The sequence below is a fragment of the Trichoderma camerunense genome, assembly GCF_050948025.1.
Source record: "Trichoderma camerunense strain CBS 138272 chromosome Unknown V8C40scaffold_17, whole genome shotgun sequence".
Taxonomy (NCBI): Eukaryota; Fungi; Ascomycota; class Sordariomycetes; order Hypocreales; family Hypocreaceae; genus Trichoderma; species Trichoderma camerunense.
In genome coordinates this window covers 758,632-777,667 of record NW_028145353.1, presented here as the reverse complement: position 1 = coordinate 777,667, position 19,036 = coordinate 758,632, and the positions used below count along the sequence as shown (strand labels likewise).

Genomic DNA, 19,036 nt, shown 5'->3' with positions numbered 1-19,036 from the left:
AGATAAAGCAGGAAATAATCAACCACTTTTGCCCATCGAACGCTTTTCAGTCATGTATTCGTGGACTGATACTGTAAGCGCCTAAACGCAGGCAAGCTAATTCTCGGTAATTATTTCACAATACTAAACATAATATACACATGCATCAGCCATTTACCCAGTTAATATTCTGCATGTGTGAAAAGATATCGATATCCATGTTACCACATTCCGAACTCTAACAGACCTTCATTTCATCGTTTTTTTTTTTTATCATTACGCAGCTAAAAATGCCAGATACCGCTGCCAGTCCAAAGGAGGAGCTCCTTGCAGTGATAGCGGAAGAATTGGGCATGGACATTGATGATCTTTCCGATGATACAGACATTTCTCACTTGCAAAACGACACCGCTTTATCCCGACTCATCCTGAAAAGAGTTCCTTTTAGTCTTCAGGATGATATCAATCGCACAACTTTTCAATCTTGCACCGATATTGGAGATCTCAAAGCGCACATCGACCAAGTGATGACACTGCGCGAGCCTCCTAAGCAATCTGATAAACGCAAAGCGAAACTTCCCATTGTGTTACTTCTCAGAGGCAACGAGGCCACGGCTAAGAAGAAAGTATTCCTACTTCCTGACGGCTCGGGGTCTGGCATGGCCTACATGTCCATTCCTCCAATCGATCCAAGTATTTGTCTATATGGGATCAACAGCCCATATCTTCACTCTCCTGAGATTTTCAATGGTACAATAGACGATTTGGCTCAAATCTGGACCGCTGAAATACAGAAAGTTCAACCAAACGGCCCATATACTCTCGGTGGCTGGTCTGCTGGAGGGTATTTTTCTTTTGAGGTCTCCAAACTGTTAATAAGTAAGGGCGAGCGTGTTGAGAAGCTCATTCTAATAGACTCCCCATGTCGACTATTATTTGAGGCTTTACCCCCTCAGGTAGTGGAGTGCCTGGCGAAAAATAACTTGATGGGAAATTGGAGTGAAGGAGGCACACCGAAATGGCTGGTCAACAGCTTTGTGTCAACCATTGGTGCCGTGGAAAAATACATGCCAACTCCCATGGTGATTCCCAATGGTGCCAAAGCTCCAGAAGTCTTCATCATCTGGGCATCTGAAGGAGTGTTCCCAGATGGTGTAGAAGCATATCCAGAGCTAGATATGAGCGTGAGGGTCACACGATTTTTAGTCAACAAAAGAATCCAATTTGGTCCACTTGGTTGGGATAAACTATTTCCAGCTCAGGATATTAGCATTGCTAAGATGCCAGGCAGCCACTTCATGATTGTTCATCAGCCAAATGTGAGTATACATGCACCATATAATTCAGAAAGATTTGCTAATCCATCTTCAAAGGTCGATACACTGGGGAAGCTGCTAGGAGACGTCATCCAAGGCCTCCCGGCAGAGAGGAAAAGTCATTGGACGGTATGGCGGAACAGGTCATGAAGGATAGATGGACAAGCAAATTAATACATAGTATGCTGTAAACCCTCTTTAAAAGATCATCAAGTAAGAACAGTATACCAAAAACGCTGATTGAAACGTATAGTTACCCTTACTAAATGGTGCAAGGCAAAACTCTCAACCCCTACAGCAGTGAGTAATCTCATACATGGATTATTTTCCCAAGGCCTATTGTATAATTCGAATCTATATATATGAATACAGCAGAGGAAATCGCATACATCTAGCAAGCTCTAAATATTTACTCAAGTGTAATCCTTTACTCATTACCGAAGGAGTATATAATGTAACTACAAATTCCGTCTATAAAAACGTCTACTTAACATGGGACCATCTATTTGCTGACCAGTCAGAATTAAACGCCCCATTTACAGCTACTCTTAATACAACCGGAACATTTCTCTCATCTGCGTACTTTTCACTATTGTGCTCATGTTTCAATATCCTGGTTATTTCTGTGATGAGCAATTTTCCTTCGCCCTTGCGTTATCAATGGCTAAGATGTTACACCGCAGCGGACTTGTGTGGTTTGAATGGAGACGCGAAATGCTATCCGATCGCAAACCCACCCGGAAGGTGTCAATAAGCGAATCCAGGAAATTCATAAGTGATTGACAAAAGCCTTTTTTTTTCTAGGCTATCTTTATTGGATACTATCGAGAGATTTTGTTTTTTTTATTTTAAATTGCATTAATTGCATCTTCGAGCCACGCAGCCTGGAGTGACTGCATCTCGTACGACGAGTTGCGACGCATATTGTGTCACCTCGTAAGAGAAAGGAAAGTAGCCGGTCGGCAGAAGTGTTAGCTAGGTACACTGCATATTCCTGATTTATATCCCTGGCTGCCCTCCCCAATCTTCACTTTTCCTCTATTAACTAGCAACCATCATTAGCCGCCATATTACGAACGACATTGGCTTCCATTAAATAAGTAACGCTCGATTACAATGCCAATTCGCGTCATTATTGTCGGCGCTGGGATTGGCGGCCTCACAGCTGCTGTATCGCTTAGGCAGGCTGGGTGCGAAGTAACGGTAGGAACTTTGGCGATTTATTTGCCCCCATGCATACATTAATCACAATTTTCTCGTTGGGGCCTTGGAATAATAAAACTCCGTCCAGCTTTTCTGTAACACTATGTCAGGTTACGTTGCTGACCGTCCATTTTTGGGTTTCCATAGATCTTCGAAAAGTCATCATTCGTGGGTGAAATAGGCGCCGCATTAGGACTTACGCCCAACGGAGGTCGAGTCTTGGAGCATCTTGGCTTCTCATTCCAAAAGGCCCGCACTTGCACGTTAAAAACATGGGCTACTATAGACGGTCTCACTTACAATACACTGAATCAATTGGACCTTAGCAATGCTCAGCGTGCTTTTGGCGCCCCGGTGCGTGCAGTCCACCGAGTAGACTTGCACACTGAGCTGCTAAGATTAGCTACGATGTCTGGAGAGGGTCTATCCCAGCCAGTGACATTGAAGCTGGGCAGCCAAGTCGCTGAAGCCCATCCCGATGGCACGATTGTTCTTCAGGACGGCTCTAGACATACTGCTGACTTAGTAGTGGGAGCTGATGGGTTAAGATCGGTTATTCGTGATGCTGTTCTGAGTGAAGATGATCAAGCAAAACCAGTTCACTCAGGCCAGGCAGCGTTTCGATTCCTTGTTGATACATCCACATTAAGAAGCGACCCAGTTCTTGCATCTCTAGCAGATGGTAATACAGATCAACTGAGCCTTTTCGCCGACACATCTGAAACCGTACGAGAACGCCACGTCATTTGGTACGCATGTAGAAAGTAAGGAATCCCTCCCTGGCCTGTACTACTGTATCACAGCTAATATGATTCGATTGTAAAGTGGTGAAGTGCAGAATTTCGTTGGCATTCATCCTAGCCAAGAGGTCGGAAACCAAGAAGGCGACGGTAAGTTATGTCTGCTGTTGTAAGATGAGCAGATAATGTCTGACAAGAATGAAGAAGCCAAGGCGGCCATGATGGCTGAGTTTTCGCACTATGACAAGAAGATCCTTCGCTTGTTTGAGTACGTATACGAATGTCAAACATACAAAGTATTCAACAGATTTTGACTGTTGACTGGGGACAGGCTCGCTGAAAATGTCAAACGCTGGCCTCTCTACATTCATGATCCATACCCAACTTGGGTAAAGGGAAGAATTGTTTTAGTTGGAGACGCAGCTCATCCGGTAAGCTGTAACTTGTGTGTTGAAAATTGCTTTGGCTAACTCAATTCGCTGATATAGATGCTACCATTTGGTGGCCAAGGGGCAATGATGGCCATCGAAGACGGTGGTATCCTCGGTTCTCTCTTTACCAACGTTCTCCCAGATCAAATTGATGCATGCCTATCGAAATTTCAGCAATTGCGCAAAAATAGAGTTTCTCGTATCCAGTTGCTTTCTTCAGTACGCGCGGGACGAGAGAGTGAGGTCGACGCTCGCATCAGCCAGTATGCGGATGGCCCAACTGGTTGTCAGTTCTTCTGTAATAATCCAGCATTTATTTATTGAGATACTGATGTTTCCTCAAACAGCTATACCCACAACGCATAAGGAACGCACTATTCACGATTATAGGTGAGATATTTATGTCTACCAGACACAGGGCAGCGCTAATAGTTTACCGGCTTCACAGTTACGATGCATATGCGGATTTGGAGAAAAGTCTTGCTTCAGATATATAATCTATTTATTTCATGTAGCAAGAAATGTTTATATTAAGCAAGGAATATGAATCAATACTAGAAAAGATTTGGACTAGGAGTTCCTTAATTATCACTCGAAGAATAGGCCAGGCTCTCAATTGAATGCTTCATTCCCTTTCTAGACACCTAAAGGGCATAGTTTTGATAGCCATTAATTAGTTGTATAATTTGACACCCCGACCAGTTTTCCGCCATTGCCTACCAAAACTAGGGTATGTCAGAAAAAGACACGGTAGATAGATTCCACAGGTTACTACGAACGTTATCTCTGCCAGTTAACTAATACGGTAATTGGTAAGGAATACGATGTGTTTAACGATTCAGTTATTATTTCCCGATATCTATATTCTCATCATCAACCGTCTGTACTCGTATCGGCGAGTTTCAGAGGGCTATAGTGCCATAATTCTCCAGCATAGGCTAAAATGTGACAAGGTGCAGCAATGCTACCCACGAGCTGTAATAGGCAATGCCCCACTGAAGCGGCATATTAATGAATGAACCGTGAAATTTAGTGGCCGGTGATCTCTTACCATCCGGGGACCAGATGTATTATCATCTCACGATCTCATGGGGATTCAACGATGTACCCATGAAGCGCAGCTGTGTTTGGCTTGCTGAAGAAGCTTCTATATAATATTTCCAGTTATTTTTTCAAAATATGTGTTGAGCTTTCGTCACATGTTCATCTTGCTAGGAGATCTCATATCTTCAAGTTAGTGATACAATGACGGCAATCACGAAACGACATCTCCTACTGTTTGGAGACCAAACAGTAGAGAAGCTTACCTCGATACGAGCGCTAGTTCGTAACGCAAAAACTTCTCCTGCGGCCAAGAGATTTCTCCAGGAGATCACGGATGTAATACAGATCGAGTTTTCTACCCTAAGCAAGAGCGAGCATGGCTGGACAGGGACTTTCGACACACTCCTCGGGTTGGCAGAAGAGAATGACGAACAGAACGGCGCCAATACCTTGGTGTCAACTGTGCTGATGTGTATCGGGAGGCTTGGAGAGCTGGTAGTGTGAGTTTAGCATGGTCATTGCGAGCGAAGGAGATGAACTAATGTTGTAACCAGTCATGCCGAGAGAGATCCTACTATTCTAGGAACACCAGAGCGTCCTGTGGAAATACTAGGCTTTTGTACTGGTCTTCTACCTGCTGCGGTAGTAGTAGCAGCCAAAGACACATCAGAACTACACACTCTGGCTCGTGACATTGTCCAAGTCACATTTCGCATGACACGGGAAATAGTTCGGCAGACGAAATTAGTCGAGGACAGTTCAGGGGACTGGGCGAGAACCTATATCGGGATAACCCGCGAGAAAATGGAGTCTATTCTTGACGATTTCCACACAAGCAATGTTAGTCAAGCCAGGGCCCAACATGACCTTTTTATCCTCTAGATGAAACTCAGCTGACAAAGTTCTCAGAGCATCCCCCCCACGAGACAGATATCTGTTAGCGTCGTATCAGAGAAGTGGACAACAATTATAGGTGCACCATCGTCACTAGCCCGATTATCGAGCTGGTCTTCTGAGATTCAGTCGGCATCACATGCGAAGACAGACATAGGCGCTCTTATTCACTCCAAAGTCCTGCCCCCGCTTGATCTTGAAAAGATACTGGCTCCTTTTTTCTGGAGAGACAGGGTGCTTGACTGGACAAAGGCAAGGATGATATCTCCTGCCTCTTGTACCGATTATACAAACAGCTCCCTCGGTTCACTTATTGGCCAAATAATTAACGACATAGCAAGTAATGCGCTTCTTATCGATGAAACCATTCAGGCTTGCATTTCTCATCTAGATAAGGCGACCGCATTCAGTGTTACTGTACCTGGCCCGACGGGTTATCTGCCGGCAGTTGAACAGGCTTTCAGATCATCCAAAATCCAGTACGAGCTGAATAAAGAGACGACGGATGCCACAGGTTCTGGTCGAGGTGGGTCTGATATGATTGCAATCATCGGCATGAGCGGAAGATTCCCCGGTACCAATAGCCCGGAAGAGTTTTGGGACGATGTGCTGGCTGCAAACTGTCACATTGAGAGTGTTCCAAAAAGTCGCTGGGATCTTGATGTCTTCTTTGACCCTGAAGACAAGTCAACGAGGAAGAATGCAACTACCGCAATGCATGGCGCTTGGCTTGAGAGCCCTGGACTCTTTGACAATCGGTTGTTCAACATGTCACCGCGCGAAGCCTCGCAGGCTGATCCGATCCATCGACTACTGCTGACGACAAGCTATGAAGCCCTTGAATCAGCAGGCTATTCGCCTGATGGTACTATCTCAACTGAGAGCAACCGAATTGCCAGCTTCTTTGGACAAACATCGGCCGACTGGCAAGATGTACTGAACCAAGCGGGCATCGACATTTACTACATTCCAGGCGTAGGAAGAGCGTTCGCGTCTGGGAGGGTGAATCATCACTTCAAATGGGGTGGCACCTCTCTTTCGGTTGATGCTGCCTGTGCTACCGGCATTGCCACAGTCAGTCTCGCCGTCTCCGCCCTGCTTGCTCGCGAATGTGACATGGCTTTGGCTGGTGGAGGCGCGGTCCATGTTTCTCCAAACACATATTCTGGACTTAGCAAAGCTGGGATGGTATCAACCACTGGAGGCTGTCGAACCTACCATGACGATGCTGACGGCTATGTCCGGGGTGAAGGTGTCGGTGTGGTTGTGTTAAAGAGACTGGAGGATGCAGTGGCAGAAAACGATAACATTTTGGGAGTTATCAGAGCCGCGGCACAGACATACACATCAACCTCGTCATCCATCTTACATCCTAGCCACGTTTCCCAAGAGCGCATCTATAGAGAGGTACTGCATCAGTCAGGCCTCCAACCTCAAGACATTGACTACGTTGAGATGCACGGCACGGGGACTCAAGCTGGCGACGTGGAAGAAATGACATCTGTCATTAATGTTCTGGCCAAGAACCACACCAAGAATGAACCTTTGACAGTTGGTGCGGTGAAAGCCGTGGTCGGCCACGGTGAAGCAGCTGCAGGTGTTACTTCACTCATCAAAGCGCTGATGATGCTCCGTGACGGCCTCATTCCCGCTCAGCCGGGATGGCCATTCAAGGTCAATCGCAACTTTCCCTCCTTGTCCAAAGCCAACGTCCGGATTGCAACAAAGACGTTAGATCTCAAGCCCAGCTCCAAAGCTGACAAGAAGGCCAAGATTCTGATCAACAGCTTTGGCGCATCGGGCAGCAACAGCTGCGTGATTGTGGAGGAGCCACCAGAAATTCCAGAAAAAGAAGAAGATCCTCGAGGTTTCCATGTTGTTGCTTTATCCGCAAGGAGTGCCTTCTCTCTGAAGAAGAACCGAGAGAATCTGATCGACTACCTGGAGAGAAAACCAGAGACCAGACTTGTTGACTTGGCTTACTCAACAACAGCACGACGAATGCATGAAACGCTCCGCATAGCCTACGTAGGCAACAGTGTTCGAGACGTTGTTCGTCAGCTACGACATGATGCCACTAACGGAGGTCCAAACGATCCCAAGTCCAAGACAAAGAAGTCTCCACGTCTCTTCTTGTTTACGGGACAGGGATCGCAGTATGCAGGAATGGGCGCCGAACTATTTGCCGCCGATAAAGGCTTTGCAGAGTTGCTAGGAACCTACCAAGATATGGCTACAAATCTCGGGCTTCCCGAATTTGTAGACATAATCCGCAACAAAGAGATTGACTTGACAACAAAGTCGCCTGCCCAAGTACAACTGGCAGTAGTAGCGCTGGAGATTGCGATTGCCCACACGCTGAAGAAATGGGGTGTATTCCCTGATGCTGTCCTTGGTCACAGCCTCGGAGAGTATGCGGCGCTCGCCGTATCTGGTGCTCTGTCAGTCGCAGACGCACTATACCTCGTTGGAAAGCGTGCTTTGCTTATGGAAAAGCATCTCGAGCCTCATGCATATGCCATGCTCGTCACCAGCTTGAGCGCCGAAAATCTCCAGCAAAAGATTGTGGAGCTGAAACTTGACTCTTGTGGCATCGCATGTGTTAATGGACCTTCTGTGGCAGTGGCTAGCGGCCCGGTCAATGATCTGAAAAAACTGGAACAGCATCTTTTGGACTCAAGCGACATCAAATCGACATTCCTCAAAGTCCCCTTTGGCTTCCACTCGGCTCAGGTCGAGCCAATTCTCGAGGAGTTTGAAAAGCTGGCTAACGGCGTTACATTCTCCAACACTCATACTACTTTCGTGTCTAGTCTTACAGGAACAACTGAGTCATCTGTTTCACCTGCATATTTGTCCAGGCAGACGAGGGAATCTGTTCAATTTACTAAGGCTCTTGAAGCTTGTGAGGCAGCGGGCTTGATAGGGGGAAATAGCCTCACCATGGAGATAGGCCCGGATCCAGTCTGCCTTAGCCTGGTTCGCAGAACTCTCAATATTCCTGCGTCGGCAAGGCTTATCCCGTCCTTGAAGTCGGGACAAGACAACTGGAGCACCATCTCGACCGCACTGAAAGCTGCGTACGAAACTGGCGTCAACGTCAATTGGCCGGAATTCCATAAGGGCTTCAAAAACTCTGTTCGCCTGCTTGATCTTCCCACATACGCATTCGAGTACAAAGACTTTTGGACGCCATACCAAGAACTTGAGCCGGTGCAAACAACAGCTCCTTCTCCAATTGTCGAAAAGGTTCAACCTCCGAAATATCCTGGCTTTACATCTACTTCCTCGGTACAACGGATCGAGTCAGAAAGTATTCAAGGCAGCAAGATTACTGTTGTATATTCTTCTGAAACTTCAGAACCGGCCCTCCTTCAGGCTATTCAAGGTCACTCCGTAGTTGGCCGAACAATATGCCCGATGGTCGTCTATTGCGATATGGCCATAGCAGCAACTAAATATGTGTATTGGAGATTACACGACACAAAGCAGACGCCCGATCTGTCAATATACGATATGGAGATGGCCAGGGCGTTGGTGATTGAAGAAAGAGGCTCGAGACCGGTCATCAACATAAGAAACATCTACAATCAAGATCAAGGTTTCGCCCGTGTAACGTTTTATTCAATCACGCCCGAGGGTAAAGAGGTTGCTTATGGAGCCTGCAAGGTCAAGGTGGCCAAGGGTGCTGCCCAGAAGAACTCCCCCCAGCAACTAGATTTCCTCCTTCGATCGCGCATGGTGACTTTACAGGAATATTCCAAGAACCGAAAAGCTCATGCGTTCTTGAAGCCTGTCGTTTACAGGCTATTTGCAAATGTGGTTGGCTACGGTGAGGCCTATCAAGGACTCGAAGAGGTCGTGGTCGATACTAGGGGCAGTGATGGAATGGGCACCGTCAGACTACCGCAGAGTGACAGCACCGGCCATTTCACTCTCGATCCATACTTGAACGACGCAGCCATACACTTGTGTGGATTCCTAGTTAATAGCGGATTGAATTATCCGGAAGACGATGTTTTCATTTGTCCCGGATTCCAGTCCTGGCGCTTTTTCGAAGCTCTTCACCCTGGGAAGGCCTATTCTACCTATGTTTACATGCAAGAATCAGCCTCCAACGATGGCTCCATGTCGGGCAATTGCTATGTTCTTGATGGAGATCGGATTGTCCAAGAACTAGTGGGCATAAAGTTTCACAAGATGAAGCGAGCCGTGCTGCAGTTGTCTCTTACGAGTACAGGAGCACAGCCCAGGAACCCTCCAGCCGAGACTCATCGACCGAAATCACCCATTCCACAACAATTCTCGTCCATAGAGACTACTACGATCTCAAACACGGAACCCCAAGCGTCCGATGACTCTGCTTCAGCCGGTACCAAGACCCCTGAAGCCTCAGATTCGGAGATCATTGACACTCTGCTCTCCATCGTAGCTCGCGAGATCGGAGTGAACGTAGACGAGATGCTGGATGAAACAGCTTTTATAGACCTTGGGGTTGATTCATTAGTTGCTGTTACTATTTTTACCACATTGGAACGAGAGGTGGGATTGAAGCTCCAAGCATCCTTTTTTGTTGAGCATACAACCGTTGGAGATGTGAAACGTGCACTGCACGAGATGCTCTGAAAGATAATTGTAGGTCATTCGAGGCATCGATACTGATGATATTACAAATGGAGGTTAGAACATTTTTGTTAAGGATAAAGTACTGAAATTACGAATACTCGCTTTGCTTATTATGACGTTATTTCTCAATGGGGGTTTGCAATACTAATTAGAAGCTATTTGATGACGTTTTTTTGTGTTTTTTATTGCAAACTAACATTCAAAGATTCGTTAAATCAATAGAAACAAATTCATTTGACGAACTCAATGAGACACCGCTTTTGAAACAGACTACTTCGATAACACAAGTGAGAAGAGGACACACAAAGCTCTATACATGGGTATATTTTCCGATACATCTAGAAACTCCAAAAGCCGTCTATGACATTTTTGACAAATTGAGAGGATAGGTTTGCTCATGAACTTACGCATCCCTTGTCTTTCTTGGAGAAGCCAAGATAGACCTTGATAGATGAGTGAGCCCGTCTATAGTATGTTCTACCATTGACAAATCACCAGATAAGAGAGCTCCTGGCTCTGAAAACCTGCCTCCGGACACCTTCTTGCGCTCTAATACGCTCCTGAAAGATTCCAACACGGTATTGACTTTCTGGACCATCATGGACCAGAGCATATATATCAAGGATGATTTATCATCGCCGGTTAGCTCAAAATCTCCAACCGTCACCACTTCAAGCTCCACATCTCCCTCTGCACTCATGCCAGGAGAAACGTGCTCCGATGCGGTAAGTGATACATCTTGATTCCCACCGCAGCCCCAGCTCACGTTTTGAAGCTGTAACAGCATCGATCGAACGCACATCAGAGCCAATATCAGCACTTCTTGATCATCGCCTCGCATGCAGCTGGTACAGCCAGTCAAACCAAGCCAAGCTGTTTGAGCCTCTTGCATATTCGCAAGAATACTCTTCATTGACATCTTACCCCCGGGTCTAAAGACCTCTGAGCCTCTTAATTTGCAAAGCAAGCTCGTTTGCTGCTGGAGACATGTACAAGTCAAAACACTGGAGTGTTGAAGTGGGCTGGGAGTATTGGACACTCTCTCTTCCTGGCTCATTGATACACTTTGAGAGAGCTCTGCTGAAATCGGTATCGTTGTTGGTGGAATCGCAAACAGATGTGCCAGTTCTGATTGGCTTGCCGCTGAAGCCTCGGTAAAAGTTGGATCATGTTCTTTCTCGAACGTCTCTTCGTGGTGGAATAGGCCTCGGGTCTGCGTTGAGTCATCGTTAATTGATCTAGCTAATACCATTTTGGAGTCAAAAGAAGACATACCATATCTGCGGACGAAAAGTCTTCCTGCAGTCCCCATTTATCTTCCGGAAACGGCAGAGAGAATTCGAATGGCGATGTAGCCCAGGACATGGAGTTTACATCAGTGAAAGGAGATTGACCATTGCTTTTCGGACTGGATGAATTGTCCGATGGCACGCTTGCAGGACCTGCAATACTCTGCGTTGCAATGATGGGGCGCGGTGATAAGGTAACTTGGTTCTCGATATGTATGGAGGAGCGCTTCCGTGTCTTGCGTGCGTCTCTTGGCCCTTTGTTTCTCGTAGCAGTCTTTTGATTCGCTAATGATTGTGTTTCTCTGCCTCCTGCGTCTCATCGAATTAGCGTTCAATGCCGGATTACTTGTCCAGCCAAAAGATGTCTCACCTCCCGCCGCCGCACGCTTGTTTTTCGAACCTAAGGGCCGGCCAAGCCTATTTGACATGCTAAAGACACATGTTCTGCACGACTCGGTACACGAATCGCAGGGAAGATATCCCGAGCATCGAACTTTCAGTTGATGACACGCATCACACGCGGAGCGGAGCCGAGGAGTGACTGGCATGGCTGTGGGGTGGGAGCAAAACCGACAGATTTTACTTGAATCCTGAGAAACAATGCCACCAAGGCGGTAACACGACTTGTCCCAAAGTTTCCAATGTCACAGTGACACAGTCGATGGTCAAAGCAGAAATCGACAAACTGCTGTAACCCTTCCGGAGTCCGGATTGCCCGCTTACATAGCGAGAGGATAGGATGGTTAAATGGACACAAACTCCCAAGATGCGATGACAATATCAACATACGAGCGGCCAGACTGCACGCCGCGTGCCCGAACAAATCCGGCCAGATTCCATGCCGAGTGCTACCCCTCCCCGGGCCGCCCTGGCCCGCCCTAGGCCGCCTTTTGGTAGGGTTTAATAGTTTGGAGATAGGCGCTGGTGGTTCCGTAAGACGGAAATGATGCCGATTACATCCTTTGACAGCGTGTCAAGCATGGGTTAGAGTATGCTTCATTGGCAGTTACTAAACGTCTCTGCTGCTGCTCGACGCGATGCGACGCAGACTTGGTTGTTTCTGATGGGAATGCAATGCTACGAGTACTACAGTAAGCGCACTGCATGTAATCCTATCTGACATGTATGTAACACTGCCAAGAATGCTATACTAGGTAGGTGTGTAGTGTTGGCCAGCAGTGACCGTTAGATAGACTTTGTATCTGTGCACGAACTTCTTCAACGGAGAAATTAATTGTTCTCCGCACCGTACCTGCTACTACCCGCTAGCTTCGCGAATATTAACTAGATGGGTAGGAGATTGATAAGTGGATATGAAGGATCTATATGACATACATACCATACCTATTAGGAACTACCACTTGGATACCCTATGCCAACGACTCCTTGAGTCATCGATAGATAGAAATTGCAACCCTACCTTTAGATGGCACTTTAGGTAGCGGTTGAATCGACAAAATTGAGACAGATACTACGTGTAGTGGTTATCAGGCAGTAGATAGTCGAATCTAGGAGGTGATAGATCAGTATTCTTTGTTCCTTTGATGTGTTTCATATTGGCTTACACGTGCCAATGGAATATATTAGCGCAAACGCAATGTCGAGGCTACTACCTACCTGTATTGTCTACACACCACTGTCCCACCAGTTTCGTCGGCTAAATGTGCATCACTTCGTTGGCCATGATCGCCAAGATAAGTCCAAGCGGGCCGAATGCAGAGTGAAAAAAATAGTTTGTTTGGAAGACATGAGATCGTGTCAATCTTCAAAGCACAGACCACTACTTAAACTTAATTAGCTGCCCTTCTGACTTAAAATGCGCCGATGCAACGATGGCGAAAGAATACCACGGCAACGTCAAATTTTCAACGGTCACCACAACAGTCTAGAACTTCTGACACACATCTTGGCAAGATTTCAAGTGTCTTCAAGGGTTTCCCTCGTCTGTTGATTACTGAGACTACTGGAAACAGCAAGAATAACACGTGTCATTATTAGCTATTTCTGTCTTTACTGCAACTGTCAAATACAGCCATTGTGTGCTTCCATATCCTCTCTGCCATGCCTGTTCGCCGATATTCTTCCAGTAGGCCCCTATTCTGCTTCTGTATCTGTCCATCCCAATTCAGTAAATAAGCCCCCGACCCTCTGACTCCATCGCTTCCCTCGGCCACACCATTCTTCTCAGTCGGCGCACCGCAGCTAGAGTCGTTCGGAAGCTCCGATGGGGGATATCGGTTCGAAGTCGCCATGAACAAATGCCTCTCTCCTGTCTCATGTAGTCCAACTGTCCATGGAGCTAGCAATGGCCCCGCAACTTTGAATGCAGCTCGTAAATAGGTCGGCAATCCTGATCCGAGGTTTGTTTTTACCACACCAGGGGCCGTGTGAACAAACGCCGTTCCTTTCCATGTAGCGGCAAATCTCTCGAGCATTAAATCCGTCATTACACCGCAGTGTGCGCCGCAATTAGAGAGAGAGAAGTTGGACTTTAGATCAAGATCATTCTCTACCATTCGGTTCCCAATACCGGCACCCAACACGGTCATGACACGGGACAGCTGGGAAGATGACGCAGAGCTTGTGAGAAGTGGAAGCAAGTTCGAGATGAAACGCATGCGGGAGTAATAGTGGACGGCCATTTTCCGATCGAGACCTTCAGGTGATTCTGTTCAGGTAGGTAATTAATTAGCATTTTTACCCATTGAGCCGGAGGGGAGATGGTACCGTTTCTGCCGTCAACAGTCAGTATTCCCGTCGTTAACACTAGCAGATTCAACCGCTTTTCTCTTTGGATAATATCGGAACAGACGCGGTCGACATTTGCTATCTCAGAGACGTCGGCTTGCAAAAATTCCACCTCGCTCGTCTCGTTGACTTCTCGGCACTCTTTTATAATGCGATTGGCAGCATCTTGGCTTCGACCCATGACGTAGATCTTTGGTGCTGTAACAGCGCCCACGAATGCCTTCAAGATTGACTCTCCGATACCGCTTGTGCCTCCAACAAATACGGCAACAAGTCCTGGGCCGAGGTTCTTGAGGGTAGCATTGGAAGTGCGGACAGTGTCCAGGGAAACACCTTTCATGACTGCAGAGTTTGAAGAAAATGTCTGGCCCGGTATCGAGAAGAAGAGATGGGGCGACAAAGATATAGTTGATCCCTGTGTCATCAAAATTTCTACATTGAGACTAGGACTCGGCTCCTATACCTTGAGCGGCGGCTCCTATATCTCGAGCGGCCGCTCTGAACTATGAAGCGGCCGCCTCCATACTGAGGGGCAGTCTACCTATTAGTGGCTGTACCAAGTCTGATTGGCTACGAAAGAATCGAAATGAAATGCAAAGTGTCGATATTCATGCCATCATCAGATGAAATACGGTGAAAAGGAGTTGTCGGTACGGCGGGATGCTACGTCTGCCTATCCCCGATTTCAGAGGTGCGGCGATAAAGATTCTCCATGTAAATATTTGTATACGTATAATCAAGATATAAAAATGGGAGATCCCCCGTTGAATGCTTTACAACTCATCAACCATAGCTCATCAACAATAAATCATCAATCAGATCAAAACTCTTTCTATACGAAAATGCCTCTTCCCATCACCCCAGCACAAGAAGCCACTATCAGCCCTCAGGCTGTCGAGTTTCTCTCCGCGGCGGAGGGTATCCCGATAGAAGCCATCCAGGCAGTAACCGTGACTCGTCAGGCGTTTCATGCTGCGGAAGAGCCCGTGGAAGAAAGTCTCATTGAGAAATTCAATCTCAAAACAGAGAATATCACCATAGGTAACATTCCCGTCCTTATTATCCGCTCTTCCTCGCCAGATCCCAAATATCAGGGGCGAGTTATCTTCGACATTCATGGAGGAGGCTTTGTCATGGGCACTGCTAGGGAGCGCACAGCCCTCATGATAGCTGGTGAACTTGGTTTGACAGTCTACTCTGTCGACTATGATCTTTCTCCCGAGGTCAAATATCCCGTCGCCATCGAACAATGTCTCACTGTTTACCGTGAGATGATTGTCAAGTTTGGTGCCAAGAACATTGTCGGCCTGAGCAGCTCTGCTGGCGGCCAAATCATGCTCTCACTCATCGTGAGGGCGCAGCGGGAGGGTCTTGAACTGCCTGCTGCTCTAGCCTTTTACACTCCCAATACTGATCTCTCGAGTGTTGGTGACTCGAGTGTCTTTAATGATGGCCGTGACCTAGTCGATAACGATGTTCTTGTTGGAGCAATGAGCACTCTATACGCTGGTGGTGTGGATCTAAAGGACGAGCTGATATCACCAATCTATGCTGAACTGAGTGGGCCTTTTCCACCTACAGTCATCAACACTGGTACCAGGGACTTACTTTTGAGCCAGTGTGTGAGATTGTATTGGAAGTTACGGGAGGCTGGCGGTAAAACGGAACTGCTTGTATCCGAGGGTATGTGGCACGGGTTCAACTGGGAATTGGAGCTGCCTGAGGGAATCCGGGCACGAAAGGCCGTATACAGTTTCATCAAGAACGTTTTGGATGAGATTTAATCACACAGTAACAAGGTCGACCCCTTTTGGTAATTGAGCCAGATAGTTTTATTTTATTAGTGCCTTATCTATAAATGCTCTCCCCTTTTCAAAATCACTGGTAGTTTCATCCATGCCTGGCAAAAGTAATAATTGCATGTATAGAATTTGGGTGTCCTACACATACACCAATGAACCTTCATCTTCATCTTAGTATGCTGTCAACGATGGGATATCTCAGGTACAAGCATACTCAGCTCATGTAGCTCCAGTGGGCTTCAGAGAGGCAATAGTATCAGTTAGAGCGCTACTGCTTGGTAGATTTACATACAAACAAATTGTATGATATATCATATGATTTGAGTATTTGACTACTTCTCCATCAGATCTGTAAGAATACTTTCTAAATTGAGTTGACAAATTGCAGATATCGATGATAAACAACAAATTTGTTATGCAAATTTAGAATACAATTAGCTTTCTGCTATCATGGGCGATCCTGTCATGTCGTATCCCTTTAGTTAACAGAGCAATGCCAACGCGGACATAGCTTGCATGAATAGTCCTCCCCCACATTCGACAACCTAAATGGATACATTGTATCAGCCTATTGGTTCACAAATATATCGAGCACCCTTGTAAGAGCCACAATCATAATAAGCTGCTCGAAGAAACATAACTTATCGCTTGTTCTTGGAATAATTTATGATTGTAGAAGCCGAGACGGCGAGAGAATTATCTAGTGATAGTCCGAGCGAAGACACATAATGTGTCGTGACCATAAGTTTGAACGAAGTAACTTTTCGATTGCACGTAGTTCAAATCCTTGTTTCAACTAAATCGGACATACCTCATATACTGTAGTTATATACCGTTCGGAGAAAAACTTCAGGTAGGCAGAATACTTCTGTAGCGTAAATTGCATTCAAGCCGTTTATGCCTATTCAGACCTCCGAAAGCTCAAACCTCCCAAATCCAATGTGGAATCTACAGAACCGCTAACTCGCATACCCAATAATCAAGCGCTGCAATCCTGCTTCTGGACGCTCTCCTGCCGTCCAGTCCACATTGCCGAAGCCCACTTGCTTCATAATTTTCTCCCAATGAGTAACAGGCGCAAGTGCATGACGACGCCCATCTTCAAACAACCACCAACCTTCCAAGAGCCCAAAAACGAAATCCACCCATGGAATTTGCTGTGTTTGCTCCAAGAGCATCACAAACCCGTCCGGCCGTAACATACTATGAATATTCTTCAGTGAAACTGGAAGGCTCCGCGTCGCGTGGATGCACGCTGTAGAGAGAATGATGTGTTGACTGCCTAGTAGCTCCGGGTCAGGTTGTGACTCAACATCGACCACCTGGAACTGCATAAATGGGTATTCGCGATACTTTCTTTTAGCAGCAGCTACTAAGGAGGCCGAAATGTCTGTCATGGTATACACGATAGGCACTCCCAGCCGCGCTAAGACAGGTATCACCGTTGATGTTGTGCCGCCGGTGCCCGCTCCCAGCTCCATGATTCTTAGCGGTTGCCCATTTTGAGGCACTCTCTTAACGAGCTGTTCCAGAAAATAGGCAAGCTGCTCTATCCAGACGCGATTGATTGGAGATAGAGCATAGAGATCTGAAACCCGTTGCCGGCCCTGGGCTGTACCGAAAATGAGTGCGATTCCATCTTGCTTGCCAGAGAGGCAATCAGCTAACGATGGTCCAGTCACCTGTACGAGATTAAACTCTGGCGCATGAGAGGGCTCATCTTGAAGTAAATCTTCGAGCAATTCGGTCGCTGATTTGGTTGGACAATTTTGTGCTGCTCGGACAATTTCGGACCCATCCATCTCTATCAGAGCTTGTTCGCGAAGTAGTTCATAGAAGAGGTCCATGAATTTGTCATATTTCGGTAAATATGGAACGCGCTTGAGCTTATCTCCTGGCTTTGCTGACTGGATGCTACAGCCAAGCTGCTCGAATGCCTCAACCAGATATGCTATGCAGAGCTCTGTTGATCTGGGCATCACCTCGCCACAGTAATTTCCCATATGGCCATCGACAATGAGCTCATCTGTGATTTTCTTTGTTGAACTGAATGCCTCTTGAATTATAGAAGCTGGAAGAGTATCATTGGTGGCAGCGGACCTTGGGTCCTTTACCTGTGTTCTGGATGGTGTCTCTTTGTCATTACCACTTGTTGCTTCTTGTCCAATATCGGCAATGGACTGTATGTAGTGAACAACACCTATGAAGTTTTCCGATTCCAGGATCCGGCTGCTCTCTACCGTGCGACTAGAGAAGACACTGAGCTTCCGTGCCAGCTCTTTGGCCAAGATAGGGTCGACTCCAAGCTCATCTAGTTCTGAGTCCTCCTCGACTTCGTCCGCATCTAAACCAGTAACATCACAGAAAATTTCACGAATTTTTTCGAGTAACTCTCCGCTCGTTGCCTTTTGAGCTACCATTTCTTTTTCTGCTCTAGTTTTTCTGGAAGCCAGTGGTTAGATGGAGCTTAAAGGACGAACACTGTAAAGGGCGCATTTAAGAGAATTTCGCAAACTTTGAACTGTTGAACGATACGATGTGGTCAATACAGTGGACAGCCCACTAATCTATACCTGACTACACCAGATAGGTAGTTGGCTAAGTCTGCACTTGTAGGCTTACTCTTTGCGAATGCCGCTATTCATCAGAAAAAAGTCGCCGGGGTGAGAGGCAGATACAGGGGGATTAATTAATGGGTAAAGAATGTGCCGGCTGTAAATTCACCGATTCACTGGCTACTACAGCTATACAATTTGCGAATGAGACCACATCAGGCTAATTTTTCTTCTTACCTCGTTCGTACGCTATTTAGCCACATTCTCTAAACATCACCCACAGGACATCTTCAAGTTACCCAAGTACAATACTCCGAATGCTGATGCGCTATGCTATGGGACTCTGGATATAGTATTCAACATGTACTCGGCATAGTATACATTATACAGAAAACGACAAAAAGGGAGC

The 19,036-nt window shown here is 46.5% G+C and overlaps 7 protein-coding genes across 7 annotated transcripts; 4 read left to right on the top strand and 3 right to left on the bottom strand.

Annotated features, from left to right (window-relative positions):
• The first annotated feature begins 59 nt into the window (after nucleotides 1-59).
• On the top strand, nucleotides 60-1,672 carry V8C40DRAFT_253493 (thioesterase domain-containing protein). The gene is made up of 3 exons (XM_083217626.1): nucleotides 60-1,298; nucleotides 1,353-1,508; nucleotides 1,572-1,672. The coding sequence occupies exons 1-2, from the start codon at nucleotides 270-272 to the stop codon at nucleotides 1,443-1,445; spliced, it is 1,122 nt and encodes a 373-aa protein (XP_083069951.1). The 5' UTR covers nucleotides 60-269; the 3' UTR covers nucleotides 1,446-1,508; nucleotides 1,572-1,672.
• Nucleotides 1,673-2,121: 449 nt separating this feature from the next.
• Nucleotides 2,122-4,448, top strand: V8C40DRAFT_253491 (uncharacterized protein). Its single transcript, XM_083217625.1, has 9 exons — nucleotides 2,122-2,274; nucleotides 2,358-2,498; nucleotides 2,646-3,262; nucleotides 3,324-3,388; nucleotides 3,443-3,506; nucleotides 3,570-3,669; nucleotides 3,727-3,955; nucleotides 4,017-4,059; nucleotides 4,118-4,448. The coding sequence occupies exons 2-9, from the start codon at nucleotides 2,412-2,414 to the stop codon at nucleotides 4,164-4,166; spliced, it is 1,254 nt and encodes a 417-aa protein (XP_083069950.1). The 5' UTR covers nucleotides 2,122-2,274; nucleotides 2,358-2,411; the 3' UTR covers nucleotides 4,167-4,448.
• Nucleotides 4,449-4,869: 421 nt separating this feature from the next.
• On the top strand, nucleotides 4,870-10,482 carry V8C40DRAFT_253488 (type I polyketide synthase). The gene is made up of 3 exons (XM_083217624.1): nucleotides 4,870-5,213; nucleotides 5,268-5,553; nucleotides 5,623-10,482. The coding sequence occupies exons 1-3, from the start codon at nucleotides 4,915-4,917 to the stop codon at nucleotides 10,231-10,233; spliced, it is 5,196 nt and encodes a 1,731-aa protein (XP_083069949.1). The 5' UTR covers nucleotides 4,870-4,914; the 3' UTR covers nucleotides 10,234-10,482.
• Nucleotides 10,483-10,541: 59 nt separating this feature from the next.
• V8C40DRAFT_253485 (Zn(II)2Cys6 transcription factor domain-containing protein) lies at nucleotides 10,542-12,347 on the bottom strand. Its single transcript, XM_083217623.1, has 3 exons — nucleotides 11,893-12,347; nucleotides 11,509-11,831; nucleotides 10,542-11,446 (listed from the first exon to the last, which is right to left on the bottom strand). The coding sequence occupies exons 1-3, from the start codon at nucleotides 12,068-12,070 to the stop codon at nucleotides 10,637-10,639; spliced, it is 1,311 nt and encodes a 436-aa protein (XP_083069948.1). The 5' UTR covers nucleotides 12,071-12,347; the 3' UTR covers nucleotides 10,542-10,636.
• A 1,169-nt stretch (nucleotides 12,348-13,516) lies between these two features.
• V8C40DRAFT_269120 (uncharacterized protein) lies at nucleotides 13,517-14,610 on the bottom strand (the record flags this gene model as incomplete). The annotated part of the gene is made up of 2 exons (XM_083220045.1): nucleotides 13,517-14,190; nucleotides 14,250-14,610. The coding sequence occupies 2 exons, from the start codon at nucleotides 14,608-14,610 to the stop codon at nucleotides 13,517-13,519; spliced, it is 1,035 nt and encodes a 344-aa protein (XP_083069947.1).
• A 474-nt stretch (nucleotides 14,611-15,084) lies between these two features.
• V8C40DRAFT_281812 (alpha/beta hydrolase) lies at nucleotides 15,085-16,096 on the top strand. Its single transcript, XM_083221683.1, has one exon. The coding sequence runs from the start codon at nucleotides 15,113-15,115 to the stop codon at nucleotides 16,052-16,054; it is 942 nt and encodes a 313-aa protein (XP_083069946.1). The 5' UTR covers nucleotides 15,085-15,112; the 3' UTR covers nucleotides 16,055-16,096.
• A 418-nt stretch (nucleotides 16,097-16,514) lies between these two features.
• Nucleotides 16,515-18,635, bottom strand: V8C40DRAFT_253480 (S-adenosyl-L-methionine-dependent methyltransferase). The gene has a single exon (XM_083217622.1). It carries the CDS (start codon nucleotides 18,490-18,492, stop codon nucleotides 17,032-17,034), a length of 1,461 nt encoding a protein of 486 aa, XP_083069945.1. The 5' UTR covers nucleotides 18,493-18,635; the 3' UTR covers nucleotides 16,515-17,031.
• Between the last annotated feature and the right edge of the window lie 401 nt (nucleotides 18,636-19,036).